Below are 18,874 nucleotides of genomic sequence, written 5' to 3'. Positions count from 1 at the left end.
CTATAGAAGGTTTAATTGGCCCACGTCTTCGTTGTGTTCTGGTGCAGAATGCCTTCAGGTTGAACACTGGGCACATCGCTTGATCTTGAATCGCACCCAGTCTGGTGTGTTTGAACTGGCCCTCCTTGTGTTCACACACAAATATTGTGACTCCAATTGGTTCTTCTTCTTACCCTGAAAAAAGTACACCGCGGTGCTGTATCCTCCCGATGTCTGAACATGGTCTCCACATCGTGGCGATACACAGGATTAGTATCGTCTTGACTTGTAGCTGTAACGAGGTAAGTGTATCATTTTCCCTGAATCTTTCCCGGAGATACATGATCAGTATTCGGACGTCCAAGTCTCCAACTGGTGTTTCTTCAGCAGGCTCACGATTGTCTTCTTTCTGACCCTAAGAAGTCTTTCAGTGATGGGTGGTCAGTCATTCTTGGAAGTTCCGGGTATAGTTCGTAAAAAACTGAGCCCAAGGTGCCTGGTAGGTCCGCAAGGTTTGGAGAGCGTGTTGCCGGGGTATAAAGAAGAAAGCATGAAGCCTTTCAAAGTTGTATTCCAGGGGGCTTATCCTTGGGTTCTGTTGTAGGCACCAGTCTCTCCAAACTAACCATGCACTATTGTAGGTGCGTACAGTACCTTTGCGATGACTTCCCTCCAGAAACTTAATCATTTCTTCCGAAATGCCCTTTGACCCCTTGATTTCCCTGATAATCTCCAGGCGGCCAAGGTTGTCGTTCTTGTTAACTGTGTTGTTGGCATTGTTTCGGTGATTGCTTCCTCGGTAATTCTGCCGATGGTTCGGGTTCCATGACTTTATGGAAATTTGAACTGGAGTTCTTATTGAAAGCTGAGTTTGGTCTACAGGTGGCTGCGCGTAGGATAGATTCATCGTACTTTGCCTTGTTAATCCGTTCGATGAGTTCGTTATCGAAGGTGAGTCTTTTCCCGGATTCATCTTCCTCTGTGATATGCTTGAGGGATTCAGGTAATTGGAGAGCTTTGGCTGCGGTGATGTGGGCTTCGGTGTCCATCTGTTTGGCTGTCGCGTATGCATATATTGCAAGACGTCGAAGTTTGGCAATGCTCTCCAAGAGGAGGTCTTCGTCTGAAGGGTCTCCTCCTCTTTCTGCTACAAATTTGAGTGTTTCGTAAATTTCGGTAATGCCGTGACCCGAGGTTCGAAGTCGGTCCGCATCTTTGTATTTGGCTGATGTAGTATCTTTTGAGGTCGGGAATGATACTCTTGTTGAGAGATTCTGAGGCGGTCCATCTACCGCCTTCATATTTCCGGATGTCTTTTCCCACTCTCTTGAGGTTGTATGCCAGGCCGTTTTTGGGAGTATTTTCCATCTCTTCGAGGATTTCAAGGGGTAAGATAGCCCCTTCATGTTGTCCTTGTACTTTGGCTAGCTCTTCAAGTCTAAATCTTTTCGCGAAGCCTACGTAGAGCTTTTCAATTTTTTCTTCGGTGAGATCCATGTTGTTCGGAGTTGTGTCCATTTCATTATTCATTAGCTACGGATGCGCGGCTTAGAAAGAAACTAGAGTATCAATGCCATAGAATATTTTTGTTAATCCATTTTTCAGCCAATAAAAGCGCGGCTCAGAGAGCTATTGTCACATCCGAGCCGGAGTGAAGCAACCACAGTGGTGTAGTAACACGTCCATCTCAACTGTATTTTGTAAAACGTATTACATCAGTCGAAAGGTTCGGTTTGAGTCATTGAACTTTTTGCAGACTTTTGCGCCATTCAGAAATGGTACTTGCCTAGTGAAAGTAGAGGCCATCACAAATCATTGAGACGGAGCGGTAGTTTGGTGCCGCAAAGCAGGAGATAGCTTCGGTTAGCTCAAAGTAATTTCCGTAGCGTTGACGGAGGAGGAAGCCTCAGCGGAAGGAGCATTCAAATATGCCGGTCGCCGGAATTCGGTTATTTGCGTCAAGGCGACGTTTGCAATGTTTTGACCTGCCATTGTGTCGCGATGGAACACTTTTTGGCATTTAGGACAGTATAAGCGACGGATGTTCACTTGGCCAACAAATTCCTGGCAGCAAGGGCATTTTTTGGAGGTGTAGAACTCATTCACTCCAACGGCTAAGTAGCCCAGACTCCGCAACCAGAGAAGCAAAATCAGAGGCTGTAAATACTGTGTACTACAGAAATGATAAACTCACTTTGCATATCAGATGACTTGAGAAAAAGGTATGTAGCGATCGAAATTCGTCCTTGTGTTGAAGTCACCAATGCCAATGGCAAATAGGACGTCTTCCTTTCCATCTTGTGCCTGCCGATATGAGTGCCTGCCATCTTTAATATTGCGTTCGTCGCCACGTCAAACTCGCCTCGCCGTGTCTTCTTCTGATCGTGTGCAAGTCTCTTGAACCTTTTCGAGGCATAAAAGGACTGAAGGACAGATTGGGCTAAAAGACGCTTGCTTGCGTACTCAGCGGATGCAGAAAATGAGCAATGCTTATTTCCAGAGACAGACTTCTCTGCGCTTCTGACCTTTGCTGAGTTCCGCTTCTCCATGTACTTTCTCGCTTTCAGAGTAGGTTGATAAAGGGAAGAGCGCCTCACTGTCAGATTCCACACTCCAATCTCGTCTCCAACTGCAAAGCTGATGGCGCATGCAGCGGCGGTGAAAGTTTCTTCAAGGTCAATTCCAACTATGGGACCCTTTCAGGGTCAGAGAGGTGGTTTCGCACCACATCCACATTTGGGAACATGTCATCCACGTTCTTCAACAGTCGTTCCACGCCTTGACTGTCAGTATCTTTTGAATGGTTACCATCGTAACCTACTGCATCATCGGCAGATGAACTCTTCTTGAACTTCTTGGTATTAAATGCTAGCAGTTGCAATGTTTGGCCATCAGTCCGGAAGGTTCCGTTCAGAATGTACTGTTTGTTGCATGGAGCACCAAGTAGTTTTACAGTCGCGTGGTAGCCATGCTTGTGTCGACGTACCGACACAAGTCCATTGCAATGCAGTGACGTTTGATACCGCTGTAACATTGGAATTTTGGTAGAAATGAAAAGAGCCATCCTTCATAGGTCTTAAGACTTGCTGTACGCGTGGATAGAACAGAAGATCTGAATCACCGCTGATGACAACGTTAGTTTCGTCCAAATCAAGTCCACCGATATGAACATCTGCTTCCCCTTCACAAGCACAAATGTTTCAGCCTTCTTCTCGAGCAGTTTGAACCAATATTTTCTTCATGCTATCAGTCAGGGTAAATGTGCGACGAGAAAGGCGACAAAGGGCATCATATTGGCTTGCAGAGATCAGTCGGGCCTTGTGCAGCTTTTCCCTCGGCAACTTGACGTCCAACTTCCTGATGTCCTTCTTTTTGACGTTGTGTCGTCTTTCTGATGTCTCCTTTTTTCACTTCGTCCTTCCGCCGTCCAAATATAGAATCATTTTGTCAACCGAGAAGATATTTCTAAGTTTGGTGAAGATCAGCTTTGCAACTACATTTGGGACATTTAGGAAGTAATTATCAATGATCATCTGAACCCAACAGATCAACATGTACCGTGCTGACTAATTCGATCACAGGAGAGCTCAAAACTTGAGCAGATAAATCTCTTTTCTTGAGAAATGAGTGAGTACCATTAACAGCCATTCACGCAGCTAAAGATGAAAAGCGCAAAGAAGAGGACAGAATCTACAGATTAGGATGATATTATTAAGTTTGCAGAGTGTTATATTAGTTACAGCTCCAAATGGGTTAATGAAAAAGTCATGACAGCTTACCAACGAGCTGACAGCGAGTGGTAATTATACAGTAAAGTGTTCAAACAAGAGACCGAGCGTACTATTTAATAGATAGATAAGATGAGCACCATTCTCAGCTGATAAATTGCGGCTTATAAAAAATACCTGCAGGTATAGAAATGAAGCAGTGGAAGGCTTGTCTGTTAAAAAAATAGAATGAACACTGTATTCGAACGCTTTTTGAGTCGACGACTTAGGAATGCTTTCCGTGAAAAGAATGATAACATTTTTATTGTCAATTATGCAAGTAGATTGAACACAGAGAATAAGAGTCTGCCCAATAATATTTTCTCGCATTAATGTATGAAAAATGGGCAGCCAATCAAACAAAAGGTTATAATACTGCGCTTGGTAAAGTTGGCTGAAAAGGGAACCCAAAGGTTTGATCGAGGTATGGAAAGAGATCAAGTACTGTCGGGTCTATGACCGAAGAGCCTTGTAACTACAGATCACGGATTCTAGCCTGCAGTAGACCTAATCACTACCTTACGAATAGTCTCTGTCTCATCTATATATTATACTTTTGGTGGCTATGCATGCCTATGTTGGAAAAGCTTGACAGAGGTTACAGACCACACTGCATTAATTTTAGTATACTGGCCGAGGATCCGGGACTTTCATTTCCGCAAATCAACGGTGCTTGAGAGATAATATCATATATCATAGGCTTTTTTTTATTAACGTTCTACTCATGAAATAACCTCAGAAGGCACGGACGCAATCCCAGGATCCACGAATCGTATGAAGCATTTATAGCGTGCGGTCTGCGACCTCCACCAAATTAAGTTTACACGGGCAGAGACAATCCCACATCCATCGCATTTCCTTCCCATGCAATCTGATTAGTATAATATATTTGTAAATGTACTTTCAACCATCCTATTCATCAAAAACAGGCCATTATGAGTTCTGATGGCCGCCGTAAGCATTCCGATGACCTGGTGAACTTCCGCCATAGGCATTGGCTGTATACGGAGACTGATATCGCTTGGGCGAGAGTTCAGGTGTAGAAGTACTATAGTAATCATCAGTGTCATCGTCTTGAAATTTAGAGGATTGAACCTGAGTCCCAGGTGGAACATCATCCTGATGACAATGGTAGTTTGATTGGCCGAAAGAAATATGTCTATCATGAGTTTTGGCCAATCATATAATTATGAATATCATTCACTTCGGATGCATATTCCTCCACCTCAGTGCAATGCAAGATGGAAATAAAACATAATTTCGATATGAACAGAGTGAACTGTAGGGTATGAACAAGTAATTTATAGTTACAGGATGCTTTCACCGTTTCTTCATGGCTGTCGCAAAAAAAAAAAAAAAAAAAATGTTTATTGGTATGGTCCCTTTATTTCGAGACTTTTCCTTGTTGTGATACTAGGTGACTCATGGAAAGCGCTTTGATTTCATTGGAAAAGATAAATTTCTCCCAAACAAACAGTATATATTCAGTCAACGAAGAGACAGCCTCAGCACCTAAAACAACACTCATCTCATGGTGCATTCATATTCAGCGGCGCAACAAAAGAAATTGATCGTGTTCGACACCACGCTACGAGACGGAGAACAGGTAGGCAACTACTTTGACACACCTCACATATGATATATGTTGCCACTAAAGCTCTGTCACCTTCAAGTCTCCGGGGTGTAGCTTGAACCTAGAAGAAAAGGTAGTTGTCGCTAAACAATTATCCTTGCTTGGTGTCGACGTATTGGAAGCAGGCTTTCCTATATGCTCCATTGGCGACTTTGAGGCGGTCAAACGTATTGCTACAGAGGTTGCGCCCTCCATGGAAGGCCGTGAAAAAATTGGAAAACCAATGGTATGACTTCAACGCGCTGATATGTGATAAAAAGAATACATGACTCACTAACATTATGCACCATTATTAATCAGATCATCGCTGGCCTTGCTCGTGCCGTTCCTGCCGATATCAAACGCTGCGCAGAAGCGCTAGAGCCTGCGCCTCTCAAACGCATTCATATAGTTCTTGCCACTTCTGATATTCACCTCCAGCATAAGCTAAAGATCAGTCGTGACGAGTGTGTAAAGCGAGCTGTTGAGTCCATTCAGCTTGCAAAAACTCTATGCGACGATATTGAGTTTTCACCAGAAGATGCTGGTCGATCAGATGAAGAATTCTTAAGTTTTATTCTAGGAAAATGCATTGAAGCCGGCGCTACTACCATCAACGTTCCTGACACTGTGGGTTACAATACACCTGAAGAATATGGAAGACGGGTAAAATATTTAATAGATCGCACTCCTGGATCTGACAAGGTATTTTTGGTGATTTTATTTCAGTTGATGTTGTTAATCTCGTTAAACATAGGCTCTGACAATTTTCTTGTTCCTGTAGGTTGTATGGTCAACACACTGTCATAACGATCTCGGTCTTGCAACGGCAAATACACTTTCTGGCATCCAAAACGGTGCCCGACAGGTTGAAGTGACTATCAATGGAATTGGTGAACGAGCCGGGAACACGGCTCTAGAGGAAACGGTCATGGCTATCCACACACACCCTACCTACTACCCAGTTTTTCACACCATCAATACAAAGCAGCTTTGTTCTTCTTCACGGCTTGTATCAAGCCTCACTGGATCCGCTGTTCAATCGAACAAGGCTATCGTTGGACACAATGCCTTCTTGCACGAGTCCGGAATTCATCAGGACGGCATACTGAAAAATAAGTCCACGTATGAAATTATCACACCCGAAACTGTAGGCGCCAATGAGGTCTCTCTAATACTAGGAAAACATTCTGGTCGTAATGCATTCCGACAGCGTTGCAAGGAACTTGGCTTTGCCAGCATATCGGATCAGGCATTGCAAAAGGCATTTACGGACTTCAAAGCCCTCTGTGACCGTAAAAAGTCCGTGAACGACTCGGATATTCTTGCTATCCTCGCATGCTAAGCACTGAACTAAACAGTATATTATAGCGCAATCTTTATGTAAGAGTTATGAAAATATACGTCCTTGGTTTCTCGTGATTGCAATGTCTTTGCCTTCTGCTGTATTGTCAGTCGGCTGTGCAATGAAATGTTTTGCCGAACCATAGCCCGGCTGTTGGTGTCAATATTTTCAATTGCCGCTATGTCATAGTATTCTCTCTTTTAATTGGCTTACAGTCATCGTGGGTTGCGGCTTTCGTCTGCCAATCAGCGCCCGTCTTACGTGATCTTTGAGTGTTTTACCCGTCGACACCTATAAGAAGTGGAGCAGCAAATGGGCAGAACGACATATATCAATATATCGCTTGTCAAATTTGAATGAAAGACTGCAATCCAAAATGTGGTTCTGACGGAAAATAAGATGTTTCATAAGAATGCTACAGCTAAGGCAAGTCTATTGTGTTGAGCGGGGTGACTCACGTAAAGACCAGTTCAGTGATTGGTGCACGTGAAGCCTAAGGAACTCGCTATATAAAAGCGAACATCACATCTTAACGTTGTTTCACATAAAAAAGTTTCATCTTCTTGTTTGATTTTGTTACAGTCGTTTAACACATACACATACCATGCCTCACACCAACACACCCGGAGAACAGCAGAAGCTGATTATTTTTGATACAACCCTTCGAGATGGAGAGCAGGTCAGTGAATACTATTCATTTCATCTATCATGCTAACTTGCAGGCGTACTGACTCTTTATTTTAGTCTCCCGGCGTCAGTCTGAACAACGATGAAAAGGTTGCAATTGCCACCCAGTTGTCCAAGCTAGGTGTTGATGTTTTGGAAGCTGGTTTCCCCATTGCCTCCATTGGTGACTTTGAGGCCGTCAACCGTATTGCCAAGGAAGTTGGTCCTTTGATGGAGGGTCGTGAGCGCATTGGAAAGCCCATGGTAGGTTTCTTTTATCAGTGAAAAAGTAGTGAAAGGACGGTTAAATTGATATGTGCTTTCTAGGTTATTTGCGGTCTTGCACGAGCCACCACCGGCGATATTCAGAGATGCGCTGAAGCCCTTGAACCTGCGCCATACAAGCGTATTCACACCTTCTTAGCAACCTCTGATATTCATCTTCAGCACAAGTTGAAGATTGACCGTGCAGAGTGTGTGAAGCGCGCAGTTGCAGCGGTTACTCTCGCCAAGTCTCTGTGTGACGAAGTCGAATTTTCCCCAGAGGATGCTGGTCGTTCGGACCAAGATTTCTTGTGCGAAGTGCTTGGAAAGGTCATTGAGGCAGGAGCAGGAACTCTCAACATTCCCGATACCGTTGGTTATAACATGCCTGAAGAATACGGCAGTTTGATCAAGTACTTGGTCGCAAATACCCCAGGCGCTGAAAAGGTGAGATCTTATCTTGGTGTATAAAATAGGGTTTTTTTTGGTCTTATTCAAAGTCGCTAACGTGACCATTTTTTTCTGACTAAAAAGGTTATCTGGTCCACCCACTGTCACAACGATCTTGGTCTCGCTACCGCCAACACTCTTGCTGGTATTCAAGGCGGTGCCCGTCAAGTTGAAGTCACTATCAACGGTATTGGCGAGCGTGCTGGTAATACTGCTATGGAGGAGGTTGTTATGTCCATCCATACACACCCCAACTACTTCCCAGTTTATCACACTATCAACACCACATTGATTTCCCGAACTTCACAAATGGTCTCCGCTTTGTCGGGTATGATTGTTCAGCCTAACAAGGCCATTGTTGGCCGCAACGCCTTCCTTCACGAGTCTGGAATTCACCAGGATGGTGTCCTCAAGAACAAGAGCACTTACGAAATCATCACTCCCGAGACGGTTGGTGTAACTGACATTGCCCTAGTCCTCGGAAAACACTCAGGACGCAATGCCTTCCGAGAACGATGCAAGGAGCTCGGCCACGGCAGCATTTCCGACGAAGCTCTGCAGAAGGCTTTTGTTGACTTCAAGGCTTTGTGCGATAAGCAGAAGACGGTCAACGATGCTGATATTCTCGCAATTTTGACTAACTAAATCGCAGTTGCCTTGGATACCTACTAATCATTCACCGCATTGTTACGAGCTTCTTGAAGAACCTCCTATGTATTATAGAACCAAACAAATAAAAATAAAGAAACAAATTTTATAAAACAGTCAAATATATACGCCGCATAACATTATTTGTTGCTACAGGTCTTTGGGAGGTACTTCATAAAAAGGATGAAGTACTTGGTGCAGGAAGGACATGACCCGAAATGACATGATGAAGTGAGACTGTAAGTTTATTGGAACAATTAGACAAGAAGACGAAAACACTTTATGAAATTTGGCTGTATAGGGTGCTTTTAAGAACTGCTCTTGACAGATGTGCTGGTGTTGGCAGCGGTGGAGTCAATTACAACAGCAGCGCCACCGTTTTGCATAGCGTTACCAGCGATCAACTTTGCATTGCCAATAACAGCCAAGATGTCGGTAAGGCTGTTCTTCCAGCTGTTGAGCTTGCTATCCAACTGCTGCCATTGCTCCTTGCCAAATACACGGTAGATACTTCGGTAAACGATAACGGTCTTGTTGAGCTGATCGAGCTTGGCCTCAACCAAACCGGCGCGGATAACATCGATGACCCACATTTCGACTTCGGATTCCGAGATCTCTAATGCTGCGGCAATTTCACCATAAGTCAACTCTCTGGACAAGTTCTCTGAGCCCAAAGATGCCAGTGACAACAAACGCATCTTGGTAATATTGCTCTCAACGTCAAAACTGGCGAGAAGATCTTGATGTTGGCCAGCAAATTGGTTGTATTCTTGGAGGTTTCCATTAAGGAAGATGTTGAGAAGTTCGAATTCAGGCGTACCCTTCAACTGTTGCAAAGGCTTGTATTGCAAAAGGTCTTCGAAAGCGAAGCAGTTGGGCATTTGAATGGCGGTGGAGATAGCTTGCTTAGCATATTCGGCTGAGGTGGCATCAGGTGAATCGTTGTAAGTGGCAAGAGTCTTCAAGAAAAACTCATAGGCAGCTCGTCTAAATAGTCAAGATGATTAGAATCAGCCATAGCCTTTCCAAGATCGTTCTCATAATATCGCAACTTACTCTTCACCAGCAGCCTTGAGTTGCTCAGCCAAGTGGGAATAAAGAGCACGTTCGGTCTCAAGATCCAAACCCCATTCCTTGGCCCAAACATCGACGTAGTCGAACTGCGACATCAAAGAATCCAAATCATCATTCTTAACAACAGCATCAAAAATGGCGATGAAGATATCGTAGCGTAGTCGGGAGTTAGAAGGGCAAGTGTTATACAAGTTGAGCAAGCTGCAATGGTTGATTGAGGATGAGAATCTATATACTGCGTGATTGGTAGCAACAAGCGGCGTGTCCCTTACATCTTTTGCTTAATATTGAATCTATCGGCATCTTCAGCAACGAGAGCCTTGCTGAAAGTCTTGACAGCTTCATCGTTTCCTTGGAGGATGGCGATGACCAAGTTCAAGGCACCTTCCGCTTCAACTAAGTAACCCAAACAAGAGAATCAGTGTGCGGCCGAGGATAATGCAAGATGATACGGATCTAGTACGGATCTAGCAATGGCCTGAAATTTCAATATGGAGATATATATTTACCTTTCACGGGAGCTGTAAGAAGAATGGGGCTGTCTGCGGCAATCTGGTTCAAGACCTCGGCTTGCTTGTCAGCAGCGAGTTTTTCTGATATGGCCGAAACATAAGCAGGAGTTTCGCTCTCATCGCCCTGCAACTTGGCAATATAAGAGGTGACTTCAACAATCTATAAGTGCGAACGGTTCGGAATGTCAGTTTTAGAGTGTTTGATTCGAAAATTAGACCTTCGCCATCAGTGCGTTAAAAAAGTTTCAAGGCATGGATTTTGAAATCGCAAAAGAAGTAGTTGCAGATTTCGCACTGATGACTGGATTTCTTGAAATGAATTTGAGATTAGATGTGTACCTGAGCCTCAGTAGCGCCCTCGACGAAAATGGTGTTCGTTGCGGACATGTGTGCGTTTACTCTATCAAAGGGTTTCAACACAACAAATTTTTGAACGCTGAAAAATCCTGGTGGCTGCTGGATCACGTGCTCACCAATCAAAATCTCTAAATGCCTTTCGACTTAATATCCAAGCACCTTGTCAATGTCGTTCACCGTACCTCAAAAGCGTATTCTCACCAAAGAAGACCTGGAAGAATTCCAGTCTTCCGATGCTTATAATGACTTCATGGGTTTCATTGAGAGGCTCAATGAGTCTGTAAAGGGATTGAAAATCGACTCCGAGATCGAAGTGTCACCAGTAAGTTTGTTGGTTACAGCAGTATGGAATTCTTCGAGACTATACTCATTTTTCAAAAGTCTATTGAAAAAGTTCTAGGCTTATTAGATGCCTTGCTTCAAACCAAAGCTGAAATCCCCCCTGTAGACAATGCCTTGTCAAGATTTGGCAATCCTGCATTTGTGACGTTCTATGACAAAGCAGCCGAGGTAAGCACAAGTTGGCCCCAAATAGACGAGTATTTTAATGTGAGGCTCATATGAAACTATTTAGATGATTCCGGAATTGTTGAAGCCCATTGTTCCCAATGATTCGATACCTGAAATCTCAGCATACTTGGTAGAGAGCTTTGGCAACCGACGCCGCATTGATTATGGCACAGGGCACGAAGCAAATTTCATTGCATTTTTGTAAGTCGATGTTCGCCCATATGATTGATGTTTTGTTTAATAATCTAATATTTTCAAATATTATCTAGACTTTGTTTGGAGAAGCTAGGCGTAATTAGTAGCAGAGATTATACAGCGGCCGTCCTACGTGTCTTCGTCAAGTAAGTTACTACTTCAACAGCATCCATTTCAATCTTTTCTCCTCGAATGTTAGGCTAATGACGGGTTTGATAAGGTATATGTCCCTTATGCGTGAATTGCAATTCTCCTACTGGCTTGAACCAGCAGGCTCGCATGGCGTTTGGGGTCTAGACGATTATCACTTTTTACCTTTCATGTTCGGATCTGCACAACTTATTGGTAAGCCAGCACAGCATATGCAATAGGGTTATGTAATAGAACGAAACGGTGATCAAAGATACTAACGTTCTGTTGCCCATAATATATAGATCACAAATACATTCGACCGAAATCTATACACGATCCAGACATTATTGAACAATTCTCAAAGTCGTACATGTACCTTGGATGCATTGCCTTTATCAATTCAGTCAAGAACACGGCCTCCTTACGTTGGCATTCACCTATGCTGGACGATATTTCGGCAGCTAAATCTTGGGCAAAAGTCAATGGAGGAATGATAAAAATGTACAAGGCTGAAGTTCTGAACAAGCTTCCCATTATGCAACACTTTATGTTTGGAACACTCATAAAATTTGAAGGCGGAAGTACTGTTGAAAATGAAGACGAAGGATGTGGACATGATCATCATCACAGCGTTGAGGTGGACAAAGACGGCAAAGAAGTGTATGCCATGGGTCAAGAACATCCCGAGTGCTGTGGCATCCCTATACCAAGCGCAATCGCTGCTGCTGCTGCTGGTCAAAGCCGACGACCTATCCCATTTGATTGAGCAGCTTCACTTGCTTTTCATTACAATGACATTAGCACCTGTATTATTTGTATATAGCATAGCCATAGTCGTCTGCATTGAAGACATTATAAACACGGCTTTTTTATTACAGCTTGAGGCAGAAAAAACAGCTCTGATCTACAGACGATGTTTGGGAGGATTGAGAATGCTCTCTGGGTATTGAACCTGACCGTTATTCATCCAATGTCCACCGTCCACAACTAGAGTGACTCCAGTGATCCAGTTGGCACCTTCAGAGAACAAGAACACAGTAGACTGCTCGATATCCTTGATAGCTCCAGCGCGTCCAAGGGGAATTGATTCAAATCTTCCCATTCCTCTACTTAATTTCTGAAGTCCAACAGTCTCTGCGATTGGTCCAGGTGCAATGCCGTTCACACGAATTCCGTGAGGACCGAATTCAACAGCCCAATGCTTGGTCATAGCATCTACAGCAGATTTGGCGGCTCCGGCGTGGCTTTGCATGATGGTACCAGTGTGCGAAAGCGTAGCTGTTACGTTGATGATAGAACCCTTTGATTCTTTCAAATAGGGAAAAGTAGCCTTTGTAAGGTTGAAAGTGCCTAGTATCCCCATCAAGTATTATCATCTCCAGTCAATAAAACATATCCTCTGTCAGTCACATAGGATTTAACTTGCTTACCGATCAGATCAATTTCAATAACAGTGCGGAAGGCATTGGGAGAAAGGTTTTCGAATGGAGATAAAAAGTTACCAGCAGCACCGTTGATGAGATAATCGATGCGGCCATATTTCTCGATGGTAGCTTTGACTGCCTTTTCCACATCCTCAAAATTTCTGACGTCGGCAGGAACGGCTCTTTGAAGTCATCGTGTACGTTAGTCAACTGAACTTGGATCATATCCAGCTTATCCTTTCCATACTTACAGCACTTCTCCGCCAGTCGACTGTCTCATTTCTTCAGCTGCCTTCTCTAATTTGTCCTTGCTAAAAAACATATTTTCTTAGATGCCAAACTAAATGTATCCATAGCTCTCAAAAAAACAAGACAAACCTTCTGCTAATAATACAGGCTTTGACACCATGACGAAGCATAGCTTCGGTCATGCCTCTGCAGATTCCGCTTCCACCACCAGAGCAAAGTAGTACCTTCCCATTAAATAGGTTTTTGTTGAAGATTTCAGTGGTTTCTACGGGTTCCTTTGGCATTGCTAGACGATGGCGAAACTGGAGAACAAAGCATGGCACTTATTATACCTGGGGATTTCCCCACACGTGACGATAAATAGGCACTGTCAGCAAGAAAGTGAAAACCGTTTATGGTAAATTTGTCACTTTGAAGGTTCACACGTGACTGCTAAAACGCGAAGGGTGCCCGCAAACGGAAGTAGGCAAATTTGTTATTCCCGGAAGCGGCGCGTAGTGAATCATTCGCCAGCCAGCAGTATGAAACGAAGGGCTCCTAACAGCGACAATGAAGATGACTCTGATGCTGAGGAGGAACTTGATGCTGTTTGTAAGTTTCAACTGTCAACTTCAGCCTTCTCTTGCCGACTTACTAACGTCTACACTTTGGTAAACAGCGCGTCTTATGAATCGATCGTTCACTGCATTTCGATGTACTCCATTCTGGGAATTTCGCGCCACGCAAATGCCAAAGTATGAAAGACAGCTCAAAGATTTTCTCATGCTTGACCTCGAGCGTGCACTAAAGGAAGCTCGAGATAACGCTGAAGACGAAGACGAAACGCTAGATTTATTGCGCGGGAAGGTCGTTCAAGTAACGTTGAAGGGCCAAACAATATCACCCTGGAGAGGAAGTAAGAGATAAGGCTATTTGAATGCAGGTTAGATGATGGACAGCGCAATTGATAAAATTTTGCTGTATAGGTGATCCTTCTGTTCGACCTTTCGAGATGACCATGATCTTCCAGCCTCGAGGTATGAACTTTTAGAATTATTCTAAAAGCCAGATCTATACTAAAGCTCAGACTTCATCTTGTCACGATAGGAAAAGCAGTGCAAAAGATTTACACAGCTGTCTTTATGTCAGCATTAGCTCCAAGCCCCGTACAATTAGCACCAGGTACACGTTTACTCACAGAAATGCGAATTGTTTCACTGTAACTGACGATCCTTCAATAATAGGCTTTTCCCATTTTCCTCTCGCGCTCATCAAGGCAGATGCGCCTATCATGCCGTTGATTGTTCGCTGGTTCGAAAGTAATTTTGGTGGCCACATCAGTCCAATGCGGATATTGCCTGGGGAATTGGAAATGATCACCGAGGAATGGGCATCAAGAGCATTTGATACTAGGGATGCGCCGGTTCAAGATGTGATAAGAGGTTCGTAATGTGTTCCAATGGTCTGGTGTCGGTTTTATGTGCTAATATGATTGTATTATAGTCCCACGTACACGAAAATTGGATCTACCATTAGAGTTACGCTACGACACTGGGTTTGATGAAATTAAATCCATTACAGTGAATATAACCGCCGAGGACGTGATAACTTTGGTGCAAGCGTAAGTTGTCCCTGGTAGATTTCCGCTACGCTCAGCATGTTAACCACTCAGCAATCATTACAGTCAGCGAGCATCAAATGGCGATAAGAGACTAGTCGATTTGATACAACAACATATATTTGATACCACTTCAATCGATGTTACCAAGCTCGTGCTTTCCAGAGTTGGAAACCCCGCATGTTATATCTCAACCGATGGAAAAGTAAAGGTATGTGAAATCTTACTGTGCAACTACAACCGCTTCAAAGTAAGGAAGTCATTGACCACCGAATCATGTAATTTAGTTAATGGCTAATCAGTCCAAGTCGCTCACCCTTCAAGTGATGAGAAGATTAATGACTGTTGCTTGTGCAAAGGTGTTTGGACCGTGAGACATTTGATCAACATAATATGATGTAGACAATGGAGCATTTACTAGGGATATTGAACGCTGAAGTATGGCATCATCTCTCTAACCTCTCCAAAGCTACGAAGAATAGACCAACCAACATGTAAATATGCATTATAAGTCCGTTTAGCACCCGCATTGTAATATACCTATTTTTGTATGATCAAATAATCCACCATGTAACCCAGCAAATAAGTCTACTCACATTTTGCTTGTGGGAGCGTACAAGCATGATTTTACCGTGCCTGATGATTGACACTGAACTCAACTAAAGTATATAACGAAGAAACCGGTTTTGCCCCCTTCTCCCATAGAACCTGCATAACATTTTTCGTCGATACCGGTTTTTCATTTAATGTCTGTCAAAGTAGGCTGTGATTGAAGAATGTTGCAGCTTGCCACACAGCATATATGCGTCACATCTTTCAGATTGAAAAAAGTAACGATCAGATACTATCAAGTAATTGAATACCTGTAGATATACGTTATATATATTTTTCCGGGCCTCCCATATAAAAGAAGATACATCATATTCTCTGTATGGGTAGGTTTAAAGCCTTTGCTACATGATAGAAGATGCCTTACCTAGTCTAAAATTGCATGGCATGATCGACAAAACGTTGGCTCCGAATGAAAGACTTCCAGCATCATGCAAATCTTGCCCCAATTTTATTGCCCGCACCAAACTCCACCAAACTGTAAAACACTGCAGGAGAAAATTCCAAGATATCTCAGAGGTTGCCCTTGAGGACAGAGAGAGCTTATAAGAGATAATGGTATGAGGCGACTGTGTGTTGCATAAGAGGGAAGAGCATTCTTTGAAACGAACGACATTCTGATCAGTCACGTAAGCCTACAGCCGCCAGAAAGCAATGCTCAAGTTATATAATATTATAGGGCATCGAAAATATCAGCAACCATTCAATAGCGTGTTAGCTTTCTTTCTTTCGTTGGTTGGTTCTCTGGGCAAAAATTAGGTTGTTGCCGTTTTGTTCGCCGCCCCACATATCAAAATTTCTTTGCCTCTTCAATTTCTCCACTGTACATTCTCAACTTCTTAGGACAATCCAGATCTGGCCGCCGTAATGGCGAAAGAATCTAACACACCAAAAGCCATAAATATTGTCCGCCCAGGTCATTCCATTACGACAGCTCCAAAATTTCAAGTCTTTTCACCATTACGGAACAATGCTAAACCTCCGTCGGACCTTCATAAGCCGAAGGTCATGACAACGGCTCAGATCTCGCTGAATGATCGACCTGGCTTGGCTCTGTTCGCATCACATAGTCCAAAGCATATCCTGGACTCAAATAGCCAACCTAGCCATCGGCAACTGGTGGCTTCATCAAACCGTATACCTCCGGTAATCATTTCGGCTTCTTCCTTAAATACTAAAGCTATATCGACCCACAACAACGGACCTTATGCCAACCGGACTAGTTCTACTGTGAAATCACAAATATCAGTACACAGCTCTGAACCAAAAGCTTCTTCTGTCGTATCTGATAGATCAGATGCATCTATAGGTCTTGCCTCGGTGCATTCAGACAAATCAAGGAGTTCGAGCAGTAGCCATCCCTATGTTACCGATAGGAACACCATTAGACGACCTCCTGGCATCGTTATATCGAATGACATGACTATGAAAGACCCTCCACGCCGTATTATTAATGTACCAACATCAGAAAGCAATTTAGATGAGGACCGACCTCGCTATTACGACATCACTACTAATGTGGAAAACGATACCAGTTCTGACGTGGAGAGTGAATCCAATAATGAAAAGAGCGACTGGAACTCAGGCTTCGAGAGCGAAGGTGAAGAAGAGGTTAGCTTTCATAGTAAAAAAGTGGAAGAGGAGGACGAGGATGACGGTGCAGAGTCACCCATCAACGAAGCGAGGATCAACCGCAAGGTATGTTATTCTTCTTTTATTTGTGTAGCGAGCACTGCTTCCCTCCTTCACTGTAGCATACCGCATCTTGATTGGGATTTGCACTAAAACACATTTGGGCGCAAAGATTGCCGATTTAGAAATCTCCAATCAATCCTTGCTGGCAGTGAATACCATGCTCGAATCAACCGTTCGTAAGCAAGCCAAGCAAATTGCTGAACTACAAAAATCAAAATCAAAATCAAAATCAAGGTTTACCATTATCATTTGTAGTGTTAGAGACTGATTCCAGATACTGATATACATTTTTACAATGAAGCACGGACATTGTTGATACGCATAAGGCCAGTCAGGACAATGTTGAGGTAAATATGGTAATTTCGTCATTCACCAGTTTGGTTATCTGGTTACACTTGGCTGCATACGCATGTTATATATTGTTAACACTTAATGTTCCTTGTTACAATCAGGTGAGCGAGTTAATCGCCCTTCAAAATGAAGAAGACGAGCATTTTCAGAGGATAAACACCATCATCGATCGCTTGATTGAGGAAGCACAAGCTGCCATCGATTACAAAATCACCAACGGTGGTAGAGTACTCTCACTGTATGATGAAGGCGGTAGGTGAAAGTTACCATGCCTTGTCATGTCACTTTTTCATATCAACTAAACTAAATTTTTGAATTTTAAAGAAGAAGAAACCGCCCTCCCTAGCTCCAACAGTTCTTTATCGTTCTCTGGCACTGACATCGATGAGGATATTACGGCTGAGTCGCCCTCGTCATCTCTTAATTTACCTATACCGCAAAGAACGGGCCCAGACTCACCTCTCCAACCAAGATCGTCGCAACCGCGTCGAACACAAACTTTATCACGACGGAGTGCCTCACCACACAGTCTTAGCCCACCTTTACCGACGTCTCGTGATATTCGGCCATCGAAATCTACAGCTATATTACCAAACTCGACTTCACGACTCCCCAATACTCGTAAAGCCATAAGCACCACAAATCCAAACATAAGCACCATTAATAATCGAAGATCAAGACCAAAGAGTCACCAACCTGGAAGGGGGCCTTTGAAATAGAAAGAGAAGTAGCTTATTTAATGGTCACCAAATTGTAAAGTTGCAAATTTGTTTCCAAATGTGTTTTTCATTGGGTTATTCCCAATACATGTATACCCCTCCCCCTTCTGTCGAGAAGTAACTTTCCTCTTCTCGTGATATAGTATAAAAGCTGAATAAAAAATGGAAGGTTGTTTTATACAACGATTTATTAAAAATGATGACTGTGATTCCGAGCCAGTATCATATTTACGTACAGGGTGTTCAAAACCAACATTTAAAGCGATTCACTTTGCTTCCTTTTTATCATGTTGGCGGTCTTATGTGCATTCTCAATGGCCACCTGGTCGTTCATTCGTTCAGACCTAGCCAAGCTCTCCATACCATCGATTTCATCCCAACTGGTATTGGTAGTTTCCTCGGACATGCCCATTGCGATTTTGTCATCGTCTAGCTGATGTCCCATGGAAATATTGTCTGAAGATTGTCTAAACTCTTCGTCTGAGGAAACAGCGCCATCTTCAACGGTTACGTGATACTTCTTCTTGTCTTGCTACAAGGCGTAAATATCATTAACCAATTTACTTCCAATGCCGCCCAAACAAAAACTTCAGCTGAGAAATACCTTGAACGGGTTAAGCGGCATGGTTGACTATAAAGCTCTTTTGGATATCAGAAGTAAAGAAAAGAGGATAAGAAGCAGCCTTGAAGTGTGGGTAAAAGCTTTAAAACATTGGCGT

The 18,874-nt window shown here is 43.3% G+C and overlaps 8 protein-coding genes across 8 annotated transcripts; 5 read left to right on the top strand and 3 right to left on the bottom strand.

Moving 5' to 3' along the window:
- Positions 1–564: 564 nt before the first annotated feature.
- Positions 565–1,804, bottom strand: K450DRAFT_247892 (uncharacterized protein). The gene is made up of 2 exons (XM_051590142.1): positions 1,766–1,804; positions 565–1,670 (listed from the first exon to the last, which is right to left on the bottom strand). Exon 2 carries the CDS (start codon positions 1,383–1,385, stop codon positions 738–740), a length of 648 nt encoding a protein of 215 aa, XP_051443241.1. The 5' UTR covers positions 1,386–1,670; positions 1,766–1,804; the 3' UTR covers positions 565–737.
- A 3,356-nt stretch (positions 1,805–5,160) lies between these two features.
- Positions 5,161–6,780, top strand: K450DRAFT_247888 (uncharacterized protein). Its single transcript, XM_051590141.1, has 4 exons — positions 5,161–5,352; positions 5,420–5,605; positions 5,680–6,063; positions 6,143–6,780. The coding sequence occupies exons 1-4, from the start codon at positions 5,278–5,280 to the stop codon at positions 6,701–6,703; spliced, it is 1,206 nt and encodes a 401-aa protein (XP_051443240.1). The 5' UTR covers positions 5,161–5,277; the 3' UTR covers positions 6,704–6,780.
- Positions 6,781–7,128: 348 nt separating this feature from the next.
- Positions 7,129–8,884, top strand: K450DRAFT_247884 (uncharacterized protein). Its single transcript, XM_051590140.1, has 4 exons — positions 7,129–7,382; positions 7,448–7,633; positions 7,697–8,080; positions 8,168–8,884. The coding sequence occupies exons 1-4, from the start codon at positions 7,308–7,310 to the stop codon at positions 8,726–8,728; spliced, it is 1,206 nt and encodes a 401-aa protein (XP_051443239.1). The 5' UTR covers positions 7,129–7,307; the 3' UTR covers positions 8,729–8,884.
- On the bottom strand, positions 8,884–10,728 carry K450DRAFT_247879 (uncharacterized protein). Its single transcript, XM_051590139.1, has 5 exons — positions 10,657–10,728; positions 10,315–10,477; positions 10,078–10,201; positions 9,788–10,006; positions 8,884–9,718 (listed from the first exon to the last, which is right to left on the bottom strand). The coding sequence occupies exons 1-5, from the start codon at positions 10,702–10,704 to the stop codon at positions 9,040–9,042; spliced, it is 1,233 nt and encodes a 410-aa protein (XP_051443238.1). The 5' UTR covers positions 10,705–10,728; the 3' UTR covers positions 8,884–9,039.
- Positions 10,729–10,841: 113 nt separating this feature from the next.
- Positions 10,842–12,346, top strand: K450DRAFT_247877 (uncharacterized protein). The gene is made up of 6 exons (XM_051590138.1): positions 10,842–10,996; positions 11,056–11,184; positions 11,249–11,385; positions 11,454–11,525; positions 11,600–11,724; positions 11,814–12,346. Exons 1-6 carry the CDS (start codon positions 10,925–10,927, stop codon positions 12,275–12,277), a joined length of 999 nt encoding a protein of 332 aa, XP_051443237.1. The 5' UTR covers positions 10,842–10,924; the 3' UTR covers positions 12,278–12,346.
- Positions 12,347–13,485, bottom strand: K450DRAFT_247874 (uncharacterized protein). The gene is made up of 4 exons (XM_051590137.1): positions 13,314–13,485; positions 13,187–13,246; positions 12,942–13,117; positions 12,347–12,861 (listed from the first exon to the last, which is right to left on the bottom strand). The coding sequence occupies exons 1-4, from the start codon at positions 13,466–13,468 to the stop codon at positions 12,416–12,418; spliced, it is 837 nt and encodes a 278-aa protein (XP_051443236.1). The 5' UTR covers positions 13,469–13,485; the 3' UTR covers positions 12,347–12,415.
- A 677-nt stretch (positions 13,486–14,162) lies between these two features.
- Positions 14,163–15,472, top strand: K450DRAFT_247870 (uncharacterized protein). Its single transcript, XM_051590136.1, has 5 exons — positions 14,163–14,345; positions 14,408–14,605; positions 14,667–14,784; positions 14,848–14,992; positions 15,069–15,472. The coding sequence occupies exons 1-5, from the start codon at positions 14,306–14,308 to the stop codon at positions 15,153–15,155; spliced, it is 588 nt and encodes a 195-aa protein (XP_051443235.1). The 5' UTR covers positions 14,163–14,305; the 3' UTR covers positions 15,156–15,472.
- A 528-nt stretch (positions 15,473–16,000) lies between these two features.
- Positions 16,001–18,302, top strand: K450DRAFT_247863 (uncharacterized protein). The gene is made up of 5 exons (XM_051590135.1): positions 16,001–17,088; positions 17,195–17,319; positions 17,387–17,432; positions 17,538–17,688; positions 17,761–18,302. The coding sequence occupies exons 1-5, from the start codon at positions 16,258–16,260 to the stop codon at positions 18,153–18,155; spliced, it is 1,548 nt and encodes a 515-aa protein (XP_051443234.1). The 5' UTR covers positions 16,001–16,257; the 3' UTR covers positions 18,156–18,302.
- The last annotated feature ends 572 nt before the right edge of the window (positions 18,303–18,874 follow it).

This window comes from Umbelopsis ramanniana (genome assembly GCF_025399195.1).
Source record: "Umbelopsis ramanniana AG unplaced genomic scaffold K450scaffold_40, whole genome shotgun sequence".
Lineage (NCBI taxonomy): Eukaryota > Fungi > Mucoromycota > Umbelopsidomycetes > Umbelopsidales > Umbelopsidaceae > Umbelopsis > Umbelopsis ramanniana.
The sequence above is the reverse complement of the archived record's forward strand: the minus strand, read 5'-3'. Positions and strand labels throughout refer to the sequence as shown.

Coding starts and splice junctions, on each gene's coding strand:
- K450DRAFT_247888 (XM_051590141.1), top strand. CDS start 5,278: ATGGTGCATTCATATTCAGCGGCGCAACAAAAGAAATTGATCGTGTTC. Junction 5,353..5,419: donor CGCTACGAGACGGAGAACAG/GTAGGCAACTAC, acceptor GTCACCTTCAAG/TCTCCGGGGTGTAGCTTGAA. Junction 5,606..5,679: donor AAAAAATTGGAAAACCAATG/GTATGACTTCAA, acceptor ATTATTAATCAG/ATCATCGCTGGCCTTGCTCG.
- K450DRAFT_247892 (XM_051590142.1), bottom strand. CDS start 1,385: ATGAAGGGGCTATCTTACCCCTTGAAATCCTCGAAGAGATGGAAAATA.
- K450DRAFT_247884 (XM_051590140.1), top strand. CDS start 7,308: ATGCCTCACACCAACACACCCGGAGAACAGCAGAAGCTGATTATTTTT. Junction 7,383..7,447: donor CCCTTCGAGATGGAGAGCAG/GTCAGTGAATAC, acceptor TCTTTATTTTAG/TCTCCCGGCGTCAGTCTGAA. Junction 8,081..8,167: donor ATACCCCAGGCGCTGAAAAG/GTGAGATCTTAT, acceptor CTGACTAAAAAG/GTTATCTGGTCCACCCACTG.
- K450DRAFT_247874 (XM_051590137.1), bottom strand. CDS start 13,468: ATGCCAAAGGAACCCGTAGAAACCACTGAAATCTTCAACAAAAACCTA. Junction 13,247..13,313: donor GCCTGTATTATTAGCAGAAG/GTTTGTCTTGTT, acceptor TATGTTTTTTAG/CAAGGACAAATTAGAGAAGG. Junction 13,118..13,186: donor TCGACTGGCGGAGAAGTGCT/GTAAGTATGGAA, acceptor ATGACTTCAAAG/AGCCGTTCCTGCCGACGTCA.
- K450DRAFT_247863 (XM_051590135.1), top strand. CDS start 16,258: ATGGCGAAAGAATCTAACACACCAAAAGCCATAAATATTGTCCGCCCA. Junction 17,089..17,194: donor AAGCGAGGATCAACCGCAAG/GTATGTTATTCT, acceptor TTGGGCGCAAAG/ATTGCCGATTTAGAAATCTC. Junction 17,689..17,760: donor CTCACTGTATGATGAAGGCG/GTAGGTGAAAGT, acceptor TGAATTTTAAAG/AAGAAGAAACCGCCCTCCCT.
- K450DRAFT_247879 (XM_051590139.1), bottom strand. CDS start 10,704: ATGTCCGCAACGAACACCATTTTCGTCGAGGGCGCTACTGAGGCTCAG. Junction 10,478..10,656: donor AGGGCGCTACTGAGGCTCAG/GTACACATCTAA, acceptor TCGCACTTATAG/ATTGTTGAAGTCACCTCTTA. Junction 10,202..10,314: donor TCTTACAGCTCCCGTGAAAG/GTAAATATATAT, acceptor TGGGTTACTTAG/TTGAAGCGGAAGGTGCCTTG.
- K450DRAFT_247877 (XM_051590138.1), top strand. CDS start 10,925: ATGGGTTTCATTGAGAGGCTCAATGAGTCTGTAAAGGGATTGAAAATC. Junction 11,526..11,599: donor GTCCTACGTGTCTTCGTCAA/GTAAGTTACTAC, acceptor GGGTTTGATAAG/GTATATGTCCCTTATGCGTG. Junction 11,725..11,813: donor CGGATCTGCACAACTTATTG/GTAAGCCAGCAC, acceptor CATAATATATAG/ATCACAAATACATTCGACCG.
- K450DRAFT_247870 (XM_051590136.1), top strand. CDS start 14,306: ATGTCAGCATTAGCTCCAAGCCCCGTACAATTAGCACCAG. Junction 14,606..14,666: donor GGTTCAAGATGTGATAAGAG/GTTCGTAATGTG, acceptor ATTGTATTATAG/TCCCACGTACACGAAAATTG. Junction 14,993..15,068: donor CAACCGATGGAAAAGTAAAG/GTATGTGAAATC, acceptor CATGTAATTTAG/TTAATGGCTAATCAGTCCAA.